Here is a 17,653-nt window from a genome sequence, read left to right on the forward strand (position 1 = left end):
TTCAAGGGATGGACGACGTCAGTAGTTGTGCCTCGCCCCTCCCTGAGTCAGAGCTAGGGACACAGAATGCTGCCATACACCGAGTCAGACCATCCAGCGCAGTATTGCCTACACAGATAGGCAGCAGCTCTCCAAGGTTTCAGGCAGGAACCTTTCCCACCATTAACTGGAGATGCTGCCAGGGAGTGAGCCTGCCTGGGGCCTCCATAATGCAAGCAGTTGCTTTTCCATTGAGCGATGGCCCCATCCCCAAAAGGGAATCTCTTACAGAGTTCACATGTAGTCACCCATCCAAATGCAAACCAGAGTGGAGCTTGCTTAACAAAGAGGGCACGCTCTCCTCAATCTGCAGCCATCAACCGTAGAAGAGGCCCCCAAAACGCCCCCACCCTAAAAAAAACCCCGTGGCTATGCTTAAGATAATGCGACGATTAAAACAAGACAGAGATCCTTTTCTTTTTTTCTCTCTTCCATATTTCCCTCCAGCACCTTTTTATCCTCCCAGGCCTTTGAAAAGATTTCTACCAGCTGTTCGAACAGTTGCGCTACTACTGGTTTGGGTGTGTTTTATGAGATTGCTTTATTGTTTGATTTGATTTCGTAAGTGCCTGGAAAACGTCGCTGCAGGTCCAGTGGGACATCCTCCCAATAAGTCACAACACGGTTCCCAAGCCAGCCTCGAAAAGAATTGCTATCTAGGCGAGCTCTCTGCCTCTGGCTGCTGAAACTGGGCCGAGGAGGAGATCTCGGCACCGCAACGAGCTCTCTGGATTAGCCATTGCCACCTGGGAAGATGCTCATTCTTTGATGATGCACATCGTGGGCGTGCTGGTGATGTAGTCGGAGTGCCGGATCCCCAGGCTAAAGCGTGGCGCCCTGGGTTTGTGGACCACGACTTCCTCGGCATTGTAGTCAGGGGGGCCTGGGATATAGTCCTTGCTGGAAGGGGGGAGCCTTTGGTACAGGCTGTAGGCAGGCTGGCGGTGCAGGTAAACATTCGGCTCGGGTCTACTGTGCATTGCCGGGCCAGGACCTTTCACTCGGTCTGTAGCGTAGCCCCACACGCATGCGTTGGAACCCATTGTGAGGCAGGGGGCAGATATATTGATCGGTAATCTGGGGCCCAGTGTCTCTGGGAGGGTGTAATGGTTGGGGCCGGGGTGCGGGCTGCTCTCCCAGTACTGTGTCCGGTGGCCCATGGTATACGCTGGTGCATTTGGCTCGTCTGGTGGGTGGATCTTCTCCACATAATACTCATTTGGGGCAGGTGTCCCGTGTGGACCTGAAAACCAAAAGCAGACGTTAGGCCTGTCCACACATTTCTCAGTGACAGCGACTCAACCAAGTTAGAAAGCCCAGGCAGACCACACAATGGGCCTCTCCATATGGCCATTTGAGGGTGGGCTGCTCCTATCCCAGTAGCAGCACATGAGCAGAAACTCCATTTGGGTCAGCAAACCTAGGAAACGCATGATTAAGCCAGGCTTGGCATCCATGGTTGCCATCAGGAGCAGTAGCCCTCCGAAAGCCTAGCAGGCCTTCCCAGCATGCTTTGCACTGCCAGTCGACTAGAAAGCCTCATGATATCAGCAGCTGCCCTCTGGCCACGGAGGGGCAGGAGGCAGACCCAGCCCTGCTGAAGCTGCTCCAGCTACGGGATCATAGACTGTGAGGCTATTCTCACGACACGGTCGCCTGGGTTTCCCCGACTCACTCATGTCGTCTGGGGCGGTGGGAACAGAGGGGCTCCCGGTTGCTGCAGACTGTACAAGAACCACTTTTTAACCTGGCATTTAGCAGAGGTAAATCCAACTTTGGGTTCACTTAACCTCGGCAGGCGATCATCTGGGCAATTGCCGCTGCTCATCTGCCGGGGATGGAAGACAAGCTCCTGCCCTCTCTGCAGCCATTGAAAGTGGTGGCCAAAGGTATGTGCACAACCTTTGCGCTTTGCAGAGTGGCACATCCATGGATGGCAACCCCTGTAGGCAACGCTCTTTATTGTTTCCAGGCATGCTGAATCTCAGTGGCTGAACAGAAGAGAAAATTGGATCCACACAACCAGAACAGCAAGGTAGGAGGGCTCTTCTCTCATCCTACCTTGGTTAAGAGCAAGGTATAAAAGCTAGGCTACCCTGCATTGAGCAACTTGCGTGGAAGGGATTTCCATGAGTTCACACAATCATGCAAACCAGGGCAGCCTGCCTCCTACACTGATTTTGATGGTTGTGTGAACAGGCTTAGTGAGTGATATCCCTCACTTGACACTTGCTGCGGCAGATGAGGATAATACATGCTACAATTCTGTAGGAGCGCAGCACAAGAGTAGAATGTGTTTCTGGATACCAAATTCCCCTTTTGGAGCATTTCTGCTTTCAGTTCAAGTGTCTAGCCCTTATGGCTACAAGATATGGCTCAAAGCAATCTGAAGAACCAGAAGAATCGCTGCAGAATTATATGGCCAGGGCCCTAAACACTTTGCTTCTCCTTATGGCTAGGAGAATCAGAATAAATTGTGCAAAAAATGGTTTTTAAAAAGGCAAAATAAATTATACAAAATAAGAGATTGTGCAAATCTACTCAGTTTGCATGATGCATTAGAATTAGAATTAGACTTCCTTGGCACAGAATTTGGACTTCCCAAGTACAGAATGTGAACAGAATGTTGTTTTTTCGGTATCCACACAACCCTTCACAAGGACCGACCATCAATGTTTCTCACTGAAAGCACAACTCATTCCCTAGGAATCTGCTCCACATCTCTCTTCTGTCACCTTCCTTTTCAACTGAGTGCGGATTTCATTTTCCCCCCCACCCGCCTGAGCCCCCGTTCCTTTGAGCCATTTCCAATTTAGCCAAGAGTTGCCCCTAAGCTGCGAGGTCTTTGTGCCTCATTACCTCTTCCACCATGGAGCCATGTTCTCTCCTGAGGAACAGTTTAGTCTTTCTAACAATGCCTCTGGCTTTTCCACTCTGGGTCAAACTGAGCAGAAGCAGCACTGAAAACAGAGGCTTTCCCCCTCCCTGTTTCAAGGGCTAAGTTCGGCACTTAGGCCTAGCTACATCTCTGCTGAGGAACAGAGAGGTTTGCCTTGTACTGTGTCAGATCATTGGTCTGTCCAGCTCAGTATTGCCTTCATAGACTGGCAGCAGCTTCTCCAAGGTTTCAGGCAGGAGTCTTTCCCAGTCCTACTTGGAGATGCTGCCAGGGATTGAACCTCAGACCATAAGCATGCAAGCTCTACAGTGGACTAGTGTCAGGGCATCCTAAAATGAACAAGAGAGAATGACAACTGAAATGCACTGGTTCCTTCCAAATAGCCAGAGGAATGCCAACAGCCATTCAGAAATTCCATGCATTCCTATGGCCATTTGGAAGGAACCAGTGCATCTCAGTGGGCATTCTCTGTCATTCATTTTAGAACATCCCTAGAGCCTACATGGTCAGACGCATGTTGTCAGCTTATGGACTAGGAACATAAGAAGCTGTCTTAGAATAAGTCAGACCATTGGTCTAGCTAGCTCAGTATTGTCTTCCCAGACTGGCAGCGGCTTCTCCAAGGTTGCAGGCAGGAGTCTCTCTCGGCCCGATCTTGGAGATGCTGCCATGGAGGGAACTTGGCACCTAGATGCTCTTCCCAGAGCGGCTCCATCCCCCGAGTGGAATCTCTTCCAGTGCTCACATATCAAAGTCTCCCATTCATATGCAACCAGGGCAAATCCTGCTTAACTAAGGGGACAAATCATGCTTGCTACCACAACCCGGAACCTTCTGCATGTAAATGCTCTGTCACTGATCTGCAGCCCCATCCCTTAGGGGGAAAATTTTACAGCACTCACATGTAGTCACTATCAAAATCCAAATCAAGGCAAAACCTGCATAGCAAAGGGGTCAATCCATGCACACTTTCACAAGACTGACTCTCCTCCCTAAGGCTATACTGACACTTTGGAAAGTGTATTTAGCACCCTGTAGCTCAGGTAAGCATTCTGCAGGAGCCTTTCTCAGCCCTACATGGAGATGCCAAGGATTGAACCTGGAACCTTCTGCGTGTGGAGCAAATGTTCTACCACTGAGCTGTGGCCACGTCCATTTTGGGGGGTCTTTGAGGGAGATGTTTGGTTTCTTGGAGTTAAATTTCTCATTGTTGTCAATGTCATGACTTAGCCCTAGCAGGTGCAAAATAATACTTCTGAACATGTGGAGAACACCGTTCCCTCACAAATCAATCCACGTACACCTTGAGTTCCAAGATAGAAGAAAGGTGGGGTATAAATGTAATACATAAACGTTTTCAGCTGTGACAAATGTTCCCCTTTGCTGATAGTTAGAGATTAAATAGGGATCAAATCTTCACCCATTGCGAGTGAGAGTTGAAAGCATTACCCTCACTCTGAAATGGCTTTGCGATGCTGTCACATAGAATGGCTACGTGGCATTATGGAAGCACAACTTCCAAGCAAATCCTCATTCCTCTCATTTCTATAACCTAAGGATGTCTTTTTGTTCATAGGCAGAGTCACCTGTAAATCATTCTGACTCTTGAAAGATGAGGCAGCACCACTGTCCTCGGCCTTGAGACAGAAGCCCTCTCTGCTTCCTTATTCACAGTAGTATCATCTCCACGCCTACAACTGAGTGCCTCGCCTGTGGAGTTAGAGCGCTAGCCATTAAACTCGTCAGCAACATCTTCCCTTGTAATTCACTGTCTGTTAGCGTTAATTCCATAGATCGCCTCCAAGGCATTTGCTAGATTATGGCTCTAAAGCTACATAACCCTCTTGTTTTCCCTGATGTTTTCAGTGGCTTTACTGTCTGTTCATTCAAGCAGTCACACTGTCAACATTTTAGGGTCCCTCCGCTTCAGGAAGACAAGATGTTCCACATTGATTGACCAAACAGAGTCAGTTCCTGATTCCTGTTGTCTCCTTTCCTTCGGTTTCAATTTAGCAAAACCCCACAACTCTGCAAGATCTGAGCTCTGTTTCAAGATCTGCCAAGTTGCTGGAAAGATCCCTAATATCCCCTAATGAACAGAATGAAACAATTTTTTAAAGAATCAAAATGAAATATTTTCTTCTAACCCTTCTGATAATCTCCAATTTGTGTGGGATTTTTCAGCTCTGCTCCGGCTTTTCAGCTATCTCTTTTTCTACTTTTTCGGCTCCAATCTAGGCCAATTCTGGCCATGAAGCCATAGGTGTCTTCAGACATCACGGGGAACCTCAGTTGCAGCCAAGATCCACATGACCTCTCTCAGCCCTGGGAGTGCACACTGGTCGTGTGAAAACAAGCGTGGATTGTCTCCTTTGTTAAGCAGGGTCCACCCTGGTTTGCATTTGAATGGGAGACTACATCTGAGTACTCTAAAATATTCCCCTTAGGGGATGGGGCTTTCTCTGGGAAGAGCACCTGCTGCCTGCTTGCATGCAGATGGTTCCAAGTTCTCTCCAGATATGGCTGAGAGAGACTCCTGCCTGCAACTTTGGAGAAGCCGCTGCCAGTCTGTGTAGACAATGCTGAGCTAGATGGACCAATGGTCTGACTTGGTAGGAGGCAGCTTCCTATGTAACCCCTCCCATCCCAGCATAAGAGCCTACTTCCTTTCTTAGGTTATTCTGAGATTGGTTGCTACATCTGAACACACCAGCCCAGGGGCATAGCCACTATTGGGTGACCAGGTTCAAAGAACCTGGGCCACCACCCCTCAGGGGCCATGCCTCGTGGCCCTGATACACACCCCGCTTCTGACATCAGACGCGGGGGTGGTGGTTTAACTCCCAGATGGTGCCACACAGCCCCATTCAGGAGTTAAATGGTCGGTGCTGCATTGGAAGTGAGGCCACCGGCCTCGATCTAACTCCCAGACAGGGCTGTGCAGCCCCATTCAGGAGCTAGCCCATGCCCCTGCATCTGATGTCAGCCTAGGGGGCAGGGAGAAGGGGGCCTCCACCATGGCCTGATACGGGCCCCCACTGGCCTCTCTCTGCTAGTGCACCAGCCTTAGAGATTTTGGCATCCTAGGAGAAGTTCGACTTTGCCCTCCACCCCCGCGGAGAAGTTCAGTGCTTTAACCTGAAACATGCAGGGTACTCATTCACTGGGACAGGTAGCAAGGCACAGTTGGCTGTGCTCACTCTTTCTCTCCCCTCCCCTGCACATACACCCCCCTACTCCCTTTCCAGGGAGAAGAGCTAATGGGCACTCCCAGCAAGTCGGACATGTCAGTGATTGCTTGGAGAAGGAAAGGGAGGTGTGTAGCACCCCCCCCCCCCAGAACTGGTGTCCTAGGTGACCATCTAGGTGTGCCTAGTGGATGGACTGATCCTGCACCAAGCTCGGCATAGCCTAACCTTGCTTCCGAAACCCCGAGCCCCAAAACTCACGTGAACCCTTGAGTTCAAGTGAGTTTGGGGGCTCTGCTTTTCTGAAGCAAGAAGGTTCGAATATACTGAGATGGGCCATGATGTCCATGCTGGAGATACAGCTCTAGCAGCAGCAGCAGCTCTTCACCCTTTCCATCCTATTGACCACTAGAGGCATTGGGAATAGAGATAGCCAGCAAGGGCCTTCCTCTTGGTCCCCCCCATTCCCATTCTCTCTCTCTGCTCTGGCTTCTGATTGGATGACTAATATGCTCAGGGCTTCCCCTCCTCTTCCTACCTGCCAGTTGCATTTTACCTTTCCTCCTTCCTTGTTATGCACTTGTCCTGTGAAGACATAGAAAGTTCAGGGACACAGGGTTTTCTGCCACTTCCTTCAATAAACCTTTTGGACCTTAAACGTCAGTCTCTTAATGGGCTGGGTTCTTCTCACACGTGCTGCTCTGTTATGATGGGGATCACTGGAATCCATTCCCTACAACGTTCCAAAGCAGTGTTTCCCCTAAGGCATGCACATGTGCACACGCACACACGTTTTTGGATGTCTTCTAGGTTAATTTTAGATCCTGCTCAGGTTGAATCAGGAAAGCCCCACCCTGAATGACTGTGTGCTCATGCACTGCCTTGATACTGCTGCTCAGAACAAAACTCATTCTGCACACAGATGGGGAAAAATTAGAGAGAACACTGGTCCAAACCCACCCAGCTTGGCACATCCTAACTAAGAAAGGAAACAGGCACCCACACAGGAATGGGAAGGTGGGAATATATGTTTCCAGGGCTGAGAGAGTATGTGCAGAGCTTGGCTGAAACTGAGGTTCCACAGGACATCTAAACCCACTCTGTGAATACAAGAACTAACTCAGCCTGATACTCACCTGGTGTCTTCTTTCTCTCTGCTGCCATGCGGAATGATGCTGGTTTCCATATTCCTAAATGGGAAATGCTCGGATCCACAAAGTAGCAGGGTCCAGGACTCTCCAGGATAGAGATAACTGGTTGTGCATGAAAGAAAAAGTACCAATTTGGCATGTGATGTGGCTCTCTGAACTATTTTCCTTGACCACAATCATTGCCTTCTCTCCTGTGTCCTGTCCAATTATTGAGATCAAGTGAGGGCACCGTCTTTGGAGCTAGCGACTAGGCTTCTGCACGAGCACAAAAATCAGGAATGGGTCCAACCCAATTTAATCCAACTCTGAAAATGCCGGTTCGAGATTCTTTGGACTCTGCTCAGAGTCAGAGTTAGGATTTAGATCGGGGTCAGGTCGGGGTCAGAGTCAGAGTCAGAAAAACCTTAGAATATATATTTAAAGTAACCATGAATACTCACTGGGAACCCAGAAGAAAGGTTATCTCACACCAGAGAGTTTGCAAGGGAAGTTGGGTAACATCAGAGAATCTAAGGGGAAATATGTTAACACCAGAGAATTGCAGGAGAAACCCAGAAATCGGCTGCTTGTGAGTAAAAAAATGGGCTACAAAACTTTTTTTAAAATTAGATATGCGGGCAGGTTGGTAAATAGAGTTCAGACTATTTTTCCCCTAACCCTGATTGCTTTTTTTTTAATTGATTAATATATTTTTAATAAAGGCAGACTCTCTCCATCATTTGGAGCTCTGGAAAGCTCTGATGTTTTGCAACAGGGGTTGAAGAAATCTGATCTGAACTGGGCTGGCCAAGTTAAGGTTCCATACTCTCTCTGAACTCCTTCCAATTTCATTAAAATTGGACATTTTATCAATCCGATTTTTCACAGGCCTACTAGCTACATACTAAAGCCCTTTGGGGACAGGGAGCCATCTTATTTACTTATTATTTCTCTGTGTAAACCTCCCTGAGCCATTTTTGGAAGGGCAGTATAGAAATCGAATCAAATAAATAAAAATAAATAAAGCAGATCACATGATCTTCAATAGGGTAAAATAAGCTTCCTACCCAAGTTTGGGAGCTGTGCAAACTTTGGATTTTTGATTTTCTGTGAGGAGGAAAGCAAGGTAGGAGGGGAAAGAAGTGGCCGTGTGTTAGGCTTCTGCTGAGTTTGAGGGCTCCATCCTATCCAGCAGCTGTGCCCAGCTGTTGAATGAAGTAGGGAGAAAAGCCCTTGTTCCCAGAGTGAGCCTCACACAAAATCACTTCCTTCCCCTCCTACCTTGCTTTTCCTTTACAGATGGTCAAAAAATCAGGATCGTGCACAGCTCCCAAACTTGTGTAGGATACTTGTCCTACCCTATTGGTGATCATGTGAATTGCCATATTATATACAAATGTTTACAATGGAGCCCCAGAGCTGGGTTGTTGTTGTTGTTGTTGTTTAAGGAAAATCAGCTTCTGAGGGGATTTTGTGTAGGGAAGTAACAAGGGGAAGAATGCTTAACCTTTTCACTGCTGGGCATTTCTCCACTCCAAACCATGCCTCCTAGCAAGCTTATCCATGCCAGAGAATCAACGCCACGGGACAAAATGCATTTTGAACCCTATAAGGCCAGAAATCCCTTTGGGGAGGAGATGATTTGGAGCAAAGCTGATGAGATGGGAAGATGGATTAAGCAACCCTCTTCCCACCCTGCGACACCTCTGCTCAAAATCCACACACCCCATGCTGTTTCTTTCTGTATTTCAGGAAAATGATCCCTTACCAAAAAAAAAATGCTCCCTGAAATACAGGTTGGCCATCTCTGTTTCAAGATTGTGTCAGCACTGTTTATTGTTTACTGAAGCCTTAACAGCCTTCCTCCCACTGAGAGCCATTTAACAACACTTGTAACCCATGTTGCTCAGTTGGTGTCAAGTGGCATAGAGTTTGTCCTCGGAACCAGATTTCTGGGGGTGGGGGGAGTTGGAGGGAAGGCAGGACCCTACCTGCCTGCTCCCAGACAACCGGAACCTGCTCTGGGCTCTGCTGCCCACACGAATGGTGCAGCAGGTATCTCCATTGTTGAAATCGGGAGCTGGGGCCTCCAGGTATACCAAAAGGCAGGGCAGGCAGTGGTGCTTTTACCCCCAGACCTTGGGGCTCTGGTCCATGGCCTCCAAGGTCCAGAGGAGCCTGCTGCCACCACCCCATCCCACCCCAAACTGTGGCACCAAACTGTGGCACCAAAAACTTCAATAATTCTTGCCACCATGTGCTTGGCCGGGGCGCGGCGGTGAGCCGAGTAGGCCTCCCCTGACCCCCATGGTGGTGGCAGCAGCAGACAGAACAGGAGCGGCCACTGGGCCTGACCGTTTGGCCCAGCGGCCCTTGAGAACTGCAAGGTGCTCCAGCATGCCTTGGAATAGAGTGTCGCAAGCCCATGGCAGCAGGCCTCTTCCACGGAGGTGGGGAAGGCCTGATCGGCTTACCCCGCTCCACCTCCCAGCCACTTCAAAATTGTTGATGTTTTTGGCACTGCGGTTTGGTGCGGTGGGGCAGCAGCGGCATGTTTCTGGGGAGGCCCTCCATGGGAGGCCTTTGTAAATGCTGGTTCCTTTTTAAAAAAAAAACTTTTAAAAAACTTTAACTTAAAAAAAAAACTCATGGCGGGTAGGGGGGGGGCTCCAAAGCCCTTCAGGTCCAGGCACCAAAATTACCTAGGTTCGCCCCTGAGTGCAGGAGCAGCGGAAAGACAGCCTGCATCATTGCACCAGCTCTGCTCTGCCTGTCCTCTCTTGCCACCCAGCTCTGTGGTTAAAATAGCCACCAGCAGCCCAAGAGAAGCTTTAAACTATGGCTGTACAGACAACCAAAAAGGAAAGTAGGGCTGGCTTGGTTGTCCAAGTCCTACCTCACTTTTAACCTGGGTAGCGGATCTGGGCTACCCGGGTTCAGCACAGCTGGATCAAGAGGCCTCCCACTGCTGCAGATGACTCATGATTCCTGGATTAACCCTCTCCTACCCAGGAACCTCTGGTTGTGAGAACAGCTCCCTAGAGCAGTCACAGATCCCTCAAACACTCTCTTCTTCCCCCTTACTTCGTTCTGAGGACTTCACACGCATCGTGTAGGCTGGTTCCGCATACTTGGTGAAGTCATGGTCCTTAATGCCAGTGCAAGGTTGCCTGCCATATTTCCCAGGTCCTGGCCCTAGAATAAAATTGGAGTGAAAACCCACACTTATGATGAAAGCCTAAAAAGAGTATCTATAGGCACTGATTGATATGGAACATGAGTTGCCATGCGGGGTCCACATGGCAAGCAAAATGGTGTGATATGGCCAACTCCTTTTGTATGTTCTCATTATCCATTTATGATGGATTCTCATTATCCATTAACAGCAGCAAGCTACCCTGTGATGAATATTTTTTCTGGGAGTTATTGTAATTTGTCTGTTTGTTTGTTTGTTTATAGTTCAATTTCTCATCCCAAGGCAGTTTACAAAAAATTAAAATACACTAAAACTTCATAAAAATCACATTAAAATCAATTAAAACATAAAAACCATAAGACACCCAACAAAAACCCATAAATAAAATAGCAGAGAAACTAAGAAACCTGGCAGCCCCTAAGGAATCTAAGTCTGAACAAATATAAAGGTATTTAGTTGTTTTTTAAAAAGCAGCCACAGATGTCAAAGAGCCTGGGGACAACAAGAGAGAATGCCTTGCCCCATGTGCATGATAATTTAGCTTGTCTCAAGCTGAAGGATTGGCACTTAACCCCCTCCGACGTGCTTGTTGGATGGTAGGGATGTGAAAATCGAGCTGCATGTGAATCAATTTGACACAAATCTGGGTGATTCAAGTGATTCAAATCCGAATAAATCACCCCTCAAAAGGAGAATTCCATTCAAATTTGAATCAAATTTCAAAAATTTGATTCAAATTCTATTCAAGAGCCATTTGGAACCTTTTTTAAATTATTCAGGCCCCCCAATTGAATTTTTGGACCAGATTAGAATTTGATTTGAATTTGAAATGAATTTTGATTCAAATTCAAAACATATCAAAAAATTTGTTCCGTGCACATCTCTATTGAATGGTCGGAAACCCTTGTGAGCAGGCAGTTCTTCAAATATCCAATGAATATCTTGCAAGGAATGAGAAGCATTACTCTGGACATTGGTTTGTGCCAAAGTCTGATCTGGTAGGTTAATTAAAAAAAAAAAAACCCACCAAGGAGGGTGTACATAGGAATCTACCTGCAAAGCACTGGGAGAAGATTTCAAGCCAGGACCTCCAGTAAACATCTAGATTCTGGCTCCATGGCAAGCCCATCAAAATGTGCTCAGAGCTTCAAGGTTGCCACTTAGGCAGCAATGCCAGTCTACCAAAGCGTCTATCAGCTGGAACATAGGAACATCGGAAGCTGCCTTCTACAGGGAGGTGAGCTGGTTTTGTGGTAGCAAGAATGGATTGTCCCCTTTGCTAAGCATTTGAATGGGAGACAACATGTAAGATATTCCCCTTAGGCGATGGGGGCCCCTCTGGTTTGCACGTTCATGCTTGCAGAAGGTTCCAAGTTCCCTCCCTGGCATCTCCAGATAGGGATGAGAGAGACTGCTACCTGGAACCATAGAAATGCTTCTGCAAGTCTGTGTAGACAATACTGAGCTAGATGGACCAGGTGCGGAGCCTGATTGCCAGTGGCTCGTGTCTGGCAGTGATGGCGGCCCCACTCACCCCACCCCCCGCGTCTGACATCAGACACGGGAGCTAGCCACGCCCCCGTGTCTGATGTCAGATGCGGGAGGGGTGTTGTCTGGCTCCCGAACAGAGCCGCACAGCTCCAATCGAGAGTTCGAGTCTGGCCAGCGCTGCATTCGCAGTGCTGGTCATTTAACTCCCGAAGGGGCTGCATGGCCCCTTTGGGAGCTAGACTGGGGCTGGGGCTGCATTCGCAGCACAGCCAGGAGCAGCTCTTCCCTGCCTTAAAGGCAAGGAAGAGCCGCTCCCAGCCACACCGCGAATGCAGCGGCGATTTAACTCCCAAACGAGGGCTGTGCGCCCCCTGCACGGGAGCTAAACCAGCACCCCCGCATCTGATGTCAGACACGGGGAGCGTGTAGGGGCCATGAAGTGTGGCCCCTGATTGGCTGCGGCCCGGGTTCTTTGAACCCATTCGCCCAATGGTAGCTCTGCCCCTGAGATGGACCAATCTTCTGACTCATAGGAACATAGGAAGCTGCCCTATACTGGGCCAGACCATTGGTCTATCTAGCTCAGTATTGTCTACACAGACTGGCAGCAGCTTCTCCATGGTTCCAGGCAGCAGTCTCTCTCATCCCTATCTGGAGATGCCAGTGAAGGAACTTGGAACCTTCTGCAAGCATAAAGGTGCAAACCATAGGGGCCCCATCCCCTAAAGGGAATATCTTACAGTGCTCACACATGTGGTCATTCAAAAATCCCATTCAAATGTCCCATTCAAATGTCCCCTGCTTAGGAAAGGGGACAATTCATGCTTGCTACCACAAAACCAGCTCTCCTCTGTCATTTTTTCAGAGTTCTCTCTCCCCTGCTCCTGTTCCATATTGGGGGCCATGAGAGGCCCCTTTCTGATAAGGAGGTCTCATTGAAGTCCAGCTCTGCAAGCTGATGGATCATGACAGTTTATCCCTGATCTATGGGCCTTCCCAGTGGTATGACACACATCCCACTTGGGCTACAGTTGAGTGCTCTTGGCATCCTTGTATCCCTAGCTCCACCCACCACAACGGCACACAGCTCACCTTTATACTTGGCACTGATGGTTCCATATGCTCTGTTGCCTACTGGTGCCCTGGCTGGATGCTTGGAGGCAACGTTAACACAACTAGCACTCCATAGTCTCCCTTGTGTTTTTGAAGTTGCCATTGGGGTCACTTCCATGAGGCGTCACTTTAGTATGTGACTGGTCACTCTGGAAACAAACCAGAACAAAATAATATTTACGCAGCGAAGGACCTGCACCCAAGTCTAGATGAGACTCCCCTGGACTGCCCCAGTATATGATAAATATTTAGATATATGGTGGATATTTATATACCACTTTTCAACACAAGTTCCCAAAGTGGTTTACGCTGATATAAATAAATCAACAAAATGGCTCCCTGTCCCCAAAGGGCTCACAATCTAAAAAAGAAACCTAAGATAGACACCAACAACAGCCACTGGAGGGAGGGATAGGGCCAGTTGCTCTTCTCCTGCTAAATAAAAAGAATCACCGCTTCAAAAAAGTGCCTCTGATCAGTTAGAGGGGACAGTAATCTTCGCTCTTCCTCTTCTGGGTGTCCAAGCCTTGGTCCCAGCCATTCTGAGGCACAAGCAAGATCCCCTCCGGATTCTCCCTGGAATACCACAGCTGTGTGAGCCTCAACCATGAGATGCCTCAAAAGGTGTCCTCCTCACTGCCTCGGCTCTTCACCACACACTTCATGCCCTATTTATAGTGAGTCAAAGGCAGGTTTTGATTAGGAGAAGCAGGGCAAGAAAGAAGGAGTAGAAACAGTAGCGCTATCGAATAAAAGAGAATAGGCTACTCATGTGGCCATTGTTAGGAGAAGTGCCCGACCAAGGTAAGAGAGCCAGACGCACAACTCCTATGGGCAGTTGTGAGAACTCCAAGCATGGAGGTAGGAGAGGGGAAGTGATCATCTGTGAGGAGGCGGCTGCTCTTTTCTGTGTGCCCTACCCAGACCCCAGACCCATTTTTCTTTTACCACAAGGGGAGGAAAAGTCTTTGGACCCAGCTCCCTCCTCGCAGAAAATCAGGCTCTCCCCCTTCCTCCCTTAATGCCTGGCATTCTCACAATTGCTAATTGGAAGCTTCTATCCTGCCCAAAAGCTCCCATCCTACCCTAATACCAGTTGTGTGAACCAGCCTAATGTGATTACTAGTACATAGGCCTTTTCCAGCCATTCTGAGCAGTTTTCCTAATAACAGGGATTCTCAAATGTTGACAACTCCCATAATCCCCAGGCAAAAGCCATTGGAGCTGGGGGTAGGGGTGTGCACAAAACCACCTGACCCGGTTTGGTTCGGGTTTGAACCGGACCCAAACCGAACCGGACCAGTTTGGTTTTTCCCCCCATTTGGTTTGGTGTGTGTGTGGGGGGAGGGGGTGTCGTTGAACATTTTTAATTAATTTTCTTTTTTTCTTTTAAATGGGTCATGACCGGGTGATGCAGGGTCCCACTGCGCAGGTGTGGCAGTCTCAAAAATGGCCACCACACAGGAAATAGGCCCAGAAAGGCCCGAAGATACCCGAACCAGGTGATTTTTACAAAAAGGAAGGTCAGCGGGAGGAGGGGGAACTTCCATGGACCCCCCTGCCACCTCAGAGAAGACCCCCCCCGAGGGGGTATGTTAATGAACCCCCAAATGGGGGGGTGTTCAGTCCGGGGTCAAGCTGAACCAGGGGTGGTTTGGCTCGACGTCAGACCTTTAAACCAAACCGGTTCGCTATAGAACCAGTTCAGATTCAAACTTCTTTGCACACCCCTAGCTGGGTCTTGTAGTCAACAACATCTTGGAATCCCTGTTAAAAGGAACACTGTTTCTGACCAATAGGAGGTCAGGATTCTCCACAGCTTGGGGCATTTTGCTTATCCTCCAAGGGGAAAGAAAAATAACTGCATTGAAACGTTTAATCTTCTGTCTGCTTTTAGTTTGTTGCCCCCCTCCCTCGCCATCCTTCCCTTTGTCTTCTTTGTGAAACCCCGCCAGCCTAGTTGGTCCACCATCCCTTCTGCTATGGCAAATGCCTGACTAGGTGCATTAACCAGGTATGGGGAGCACAGCTTGAACTGGGAGAAACATTCTTGGATGGCTTTATTTCAAATCTGGCCAGACGAATTTTGGAAGCGAAATTTCGCCAAAGTGAAATGCAAAAGAGAATTTCAGGGTTCCTGGAAGAAGAAAAAGTCAGGGAATTTTTGTAGCTCATTTCTCCACATCCTTGGGCCAAACTCAGCTATGTCTAGTGAAAAGATGTACTCTCACATCTCATAGTAATACACAAGGGCAATTCACACAACCGGCATTAGGGCAGGAGAAACAGCCTACCTGAATTTGGGAACTGGGTGCACCCCCAATTTTCAATCATGTGTTCGATAAAGACAAGGTTGAGGCAAGGGGCAGAACTTGTCCCCTTAGCTAAGCAGGGTCCACCCTGGTTGCATATGAATGGGAGACCAGAAGTATGACCACTGTAAGATATTCCCCTCAGGATGGAGCCACTCTGGAATGAGCATCTAGGTTCCAAGCTCCCTCCCTGGCAGCATCTCCAAGATAGGGCTGAGAGGGATTCCTGCCTGCAAACTTGGAGAAGCCACTGGCAGTCTGTGTAGACAATACTGAGTGAGGGGAGGTGGACCTATGGTCTAACTCAGTCTATGGCATCTTCCTATGCTCCTATGCCCCCAGATTCTGAGCAAAGTAAGTGGGGAAATCATGCTACCCAGCTGAGGCTTGAGTGGTGATCAAGCTCCTCACCTCCATCCAACCTCCTTTTCATCTAACACACGATTGAAAAATCAGAACCACACCCAGCTCCTGATTTAGGGTAGGGTGCTTCTCCTATCCTTATGCTGAGCATGTAAACTGTCTACAATTATTGTATTTACCAGAATAGAAGACAACTCTGAATTTAAGATGACCCCCTTAATGATGCACATTTGTTTGTTCGATCTTTATACTGCCTTTCATAAGACATTCCAAGGCATTTTACACCAGTTAAAATACAATGAAACTCAATAAAAATCACATTTAATTCCATATTTTAACTCCATAAAATCACATTTAAAACCTTAAAATAATTTAAGCCATAAAATAAAACCATAAAACACCAAAAGACAAACAGATTAAAAACAGGTATGACCTATATTTAATCTGTTTTTCTTTTATAATGGTTGTTTTGGGGTGCTTTATGCTTTTTACTATTTAACTGATTTTAAGGTTTAAATTGAATTTTTAGGGAGTTTAAAAATATGGAGTTAAATGTGATGTTTATGTTTGTCTTTTTAATGGTTGTTTTATGGTTATACCCGCATTTACCCAAACAGAAGAAGATTTTAAGATGACTGCTTGATTTTCACATCAAGACACTCAGAAATGACCTAGTCTTGGATTCAGGTAAATATGATCACTAGTTCTCTTTCCATTCTTCTTGCTGTGAGTAATTAGAACAATAATTTGTATCTGTCACCTGTGCTGCTGCTTCTCTGGTCTATCAGTAACGGAAAGCTTGACGCACATTTCAAATAAGCCAAACATTCTCCTCGGACTTCCTTTTTCTCTTCGGGGAATGTAAACAGCTTCTCGTGTTCCAGTTGGCCCTGAGGTTGTCAAGACGACAGTGATGCGAGTTTGGAATAAGGCTTGCTTATTTCCATATCACTATGGTTCTTGCAGAACACAGAGAAGGAGGGAGGAGAGGGAGGGAGGGGGGAGAGGGAGAGAGGAGACAGAGGGAGGGATAGAGGGGGCAAGAGAGGGAGGGAGGGAAAGAGGAGAGAGAGGCAGGGGGAGAGAGGGAGGGAGAGGAGAGGGGAGATGGTGAGGGAGAAATGGGGGCAAGAAAGGGAGGGAAAGAGGAGAGGGAGGGAGGAGAAAGGGGGGAGGGAGAGAGGAGATGGGGAGGGAGAGAGGAGGCAAAAGAGGGAGGGAGGGAAAGGGGAGGGAGGGGAAAGAGAGGGAGGGAGAGGAGGGAGGAGAAGGAGATGGGGGAGGGAGAGATGGGGCAAAAGTGGGAAGGAGGGAAAGAGGAGAGGGAGGGAGAGGGGAGGGGAGACAAGGAGGGAGAAAGGGGGCAATAGAGGGAGGGAGGGAAAGAGGAGAGGGAGGGAGGGGAGAGAGAGGGAAGGAGAGAGAAGAGGGAAGATGGGGGAGGGACAGAGGGGGAAAGGGAGGGAGGGAAAGAGGAGAGGGAGGGAGGGGAGAGAGAGGGAGGGAGAGAGGAGAGGGGAGACGAGGGAGGGAGAAGGGGGCAAGAGAGGGATGGAGGGAAAGAGAGAGATAACAAGGCTTCCTTGTAAGTTAAGCATCTGTTCTGTGCACTGGCCACCTAGGAGGAAAAATCCAACAAATGATCCATTTCCCAAAGTAGAGGAAAGGGCTAAGAGCCACATTTCTCAGCCTGTTGCTTCCCAGAGACAGATGGTTTAATACTATGCCGTATTTTTCAACAATCGTCGTATTTATTAATTTTATTTGCCCATTTGTATCTCATCCTTTCTCCCAGGAGTTCAGGGTGATGTACAGACCACATTCTCAAATAGTCTCCAACCCAGAGGCAGGTCAGACCTCAATCTCTTTATTGTTAGAAAGATTAATTCGGGTGAAAGTCTGTGCATATTTTAAAAAATAAA

General features: G+C 48.2%; 1 protein-coding gene across 2 annotated transcripts; it reads right to left on the reverse strand.

Annotated features, from left to right (window-relative positions):
• Positions 1-567: 567 nt before the first annotated feature.
• Positions 568-16,630, reverse strand: ODF3L1 (outer dense fiber of sperm tails 3 like 1). Of its 2 annotated transcripts, XM_053271834.1 has the most exons (6): positions 16,492-16,630; positions 13,510-13,724; positions 13,036-13,205; positions 10,341-10,451; positions 7,263-7,379; positions 568-1,282 (listed from the first exon to the last, which is right to left on the reverse strand). In XM_053271834.1, exons 3-6 carry the CDS (start codon positions 13,172-13,174, stop codon positions 798-800), a joined length of 852 nt encoding a protein of 283 aa, XP_053127809.1. In that variant the 5' UTR covers positions 13,175-13,205; positions 13,510-13,724; positions 16,492-16,630; the 3' UTR covers positions 568-797. The 2 variants fall into 2 exon arrangements, with proteins under 2 accessions (XP_053127809.1, XP_053127810.1); XM_053271835.1 differs by lacking the exon at positions 13,510-13,724 and having other exon boundaries at positions 16,492-16,626.
• Between the last annotated feature and the right edge of the window lie 1,023 nt (positions 16,631-17,653).

This window comes from Hemicordylus capensis, chromosome 10 (assembly GCF_027244095.1).
Source record: "Hemicordylus capensis ecotype Gifberg chromosome 10, rHemCap1.1.pri, whole genome shotgun sequence".
NCBI lineage: Eukaryota > Metazoa > Chordata > Lepidosauria > Squamata > Cordylidae > Hemicordylus > Hemicordylus capensis.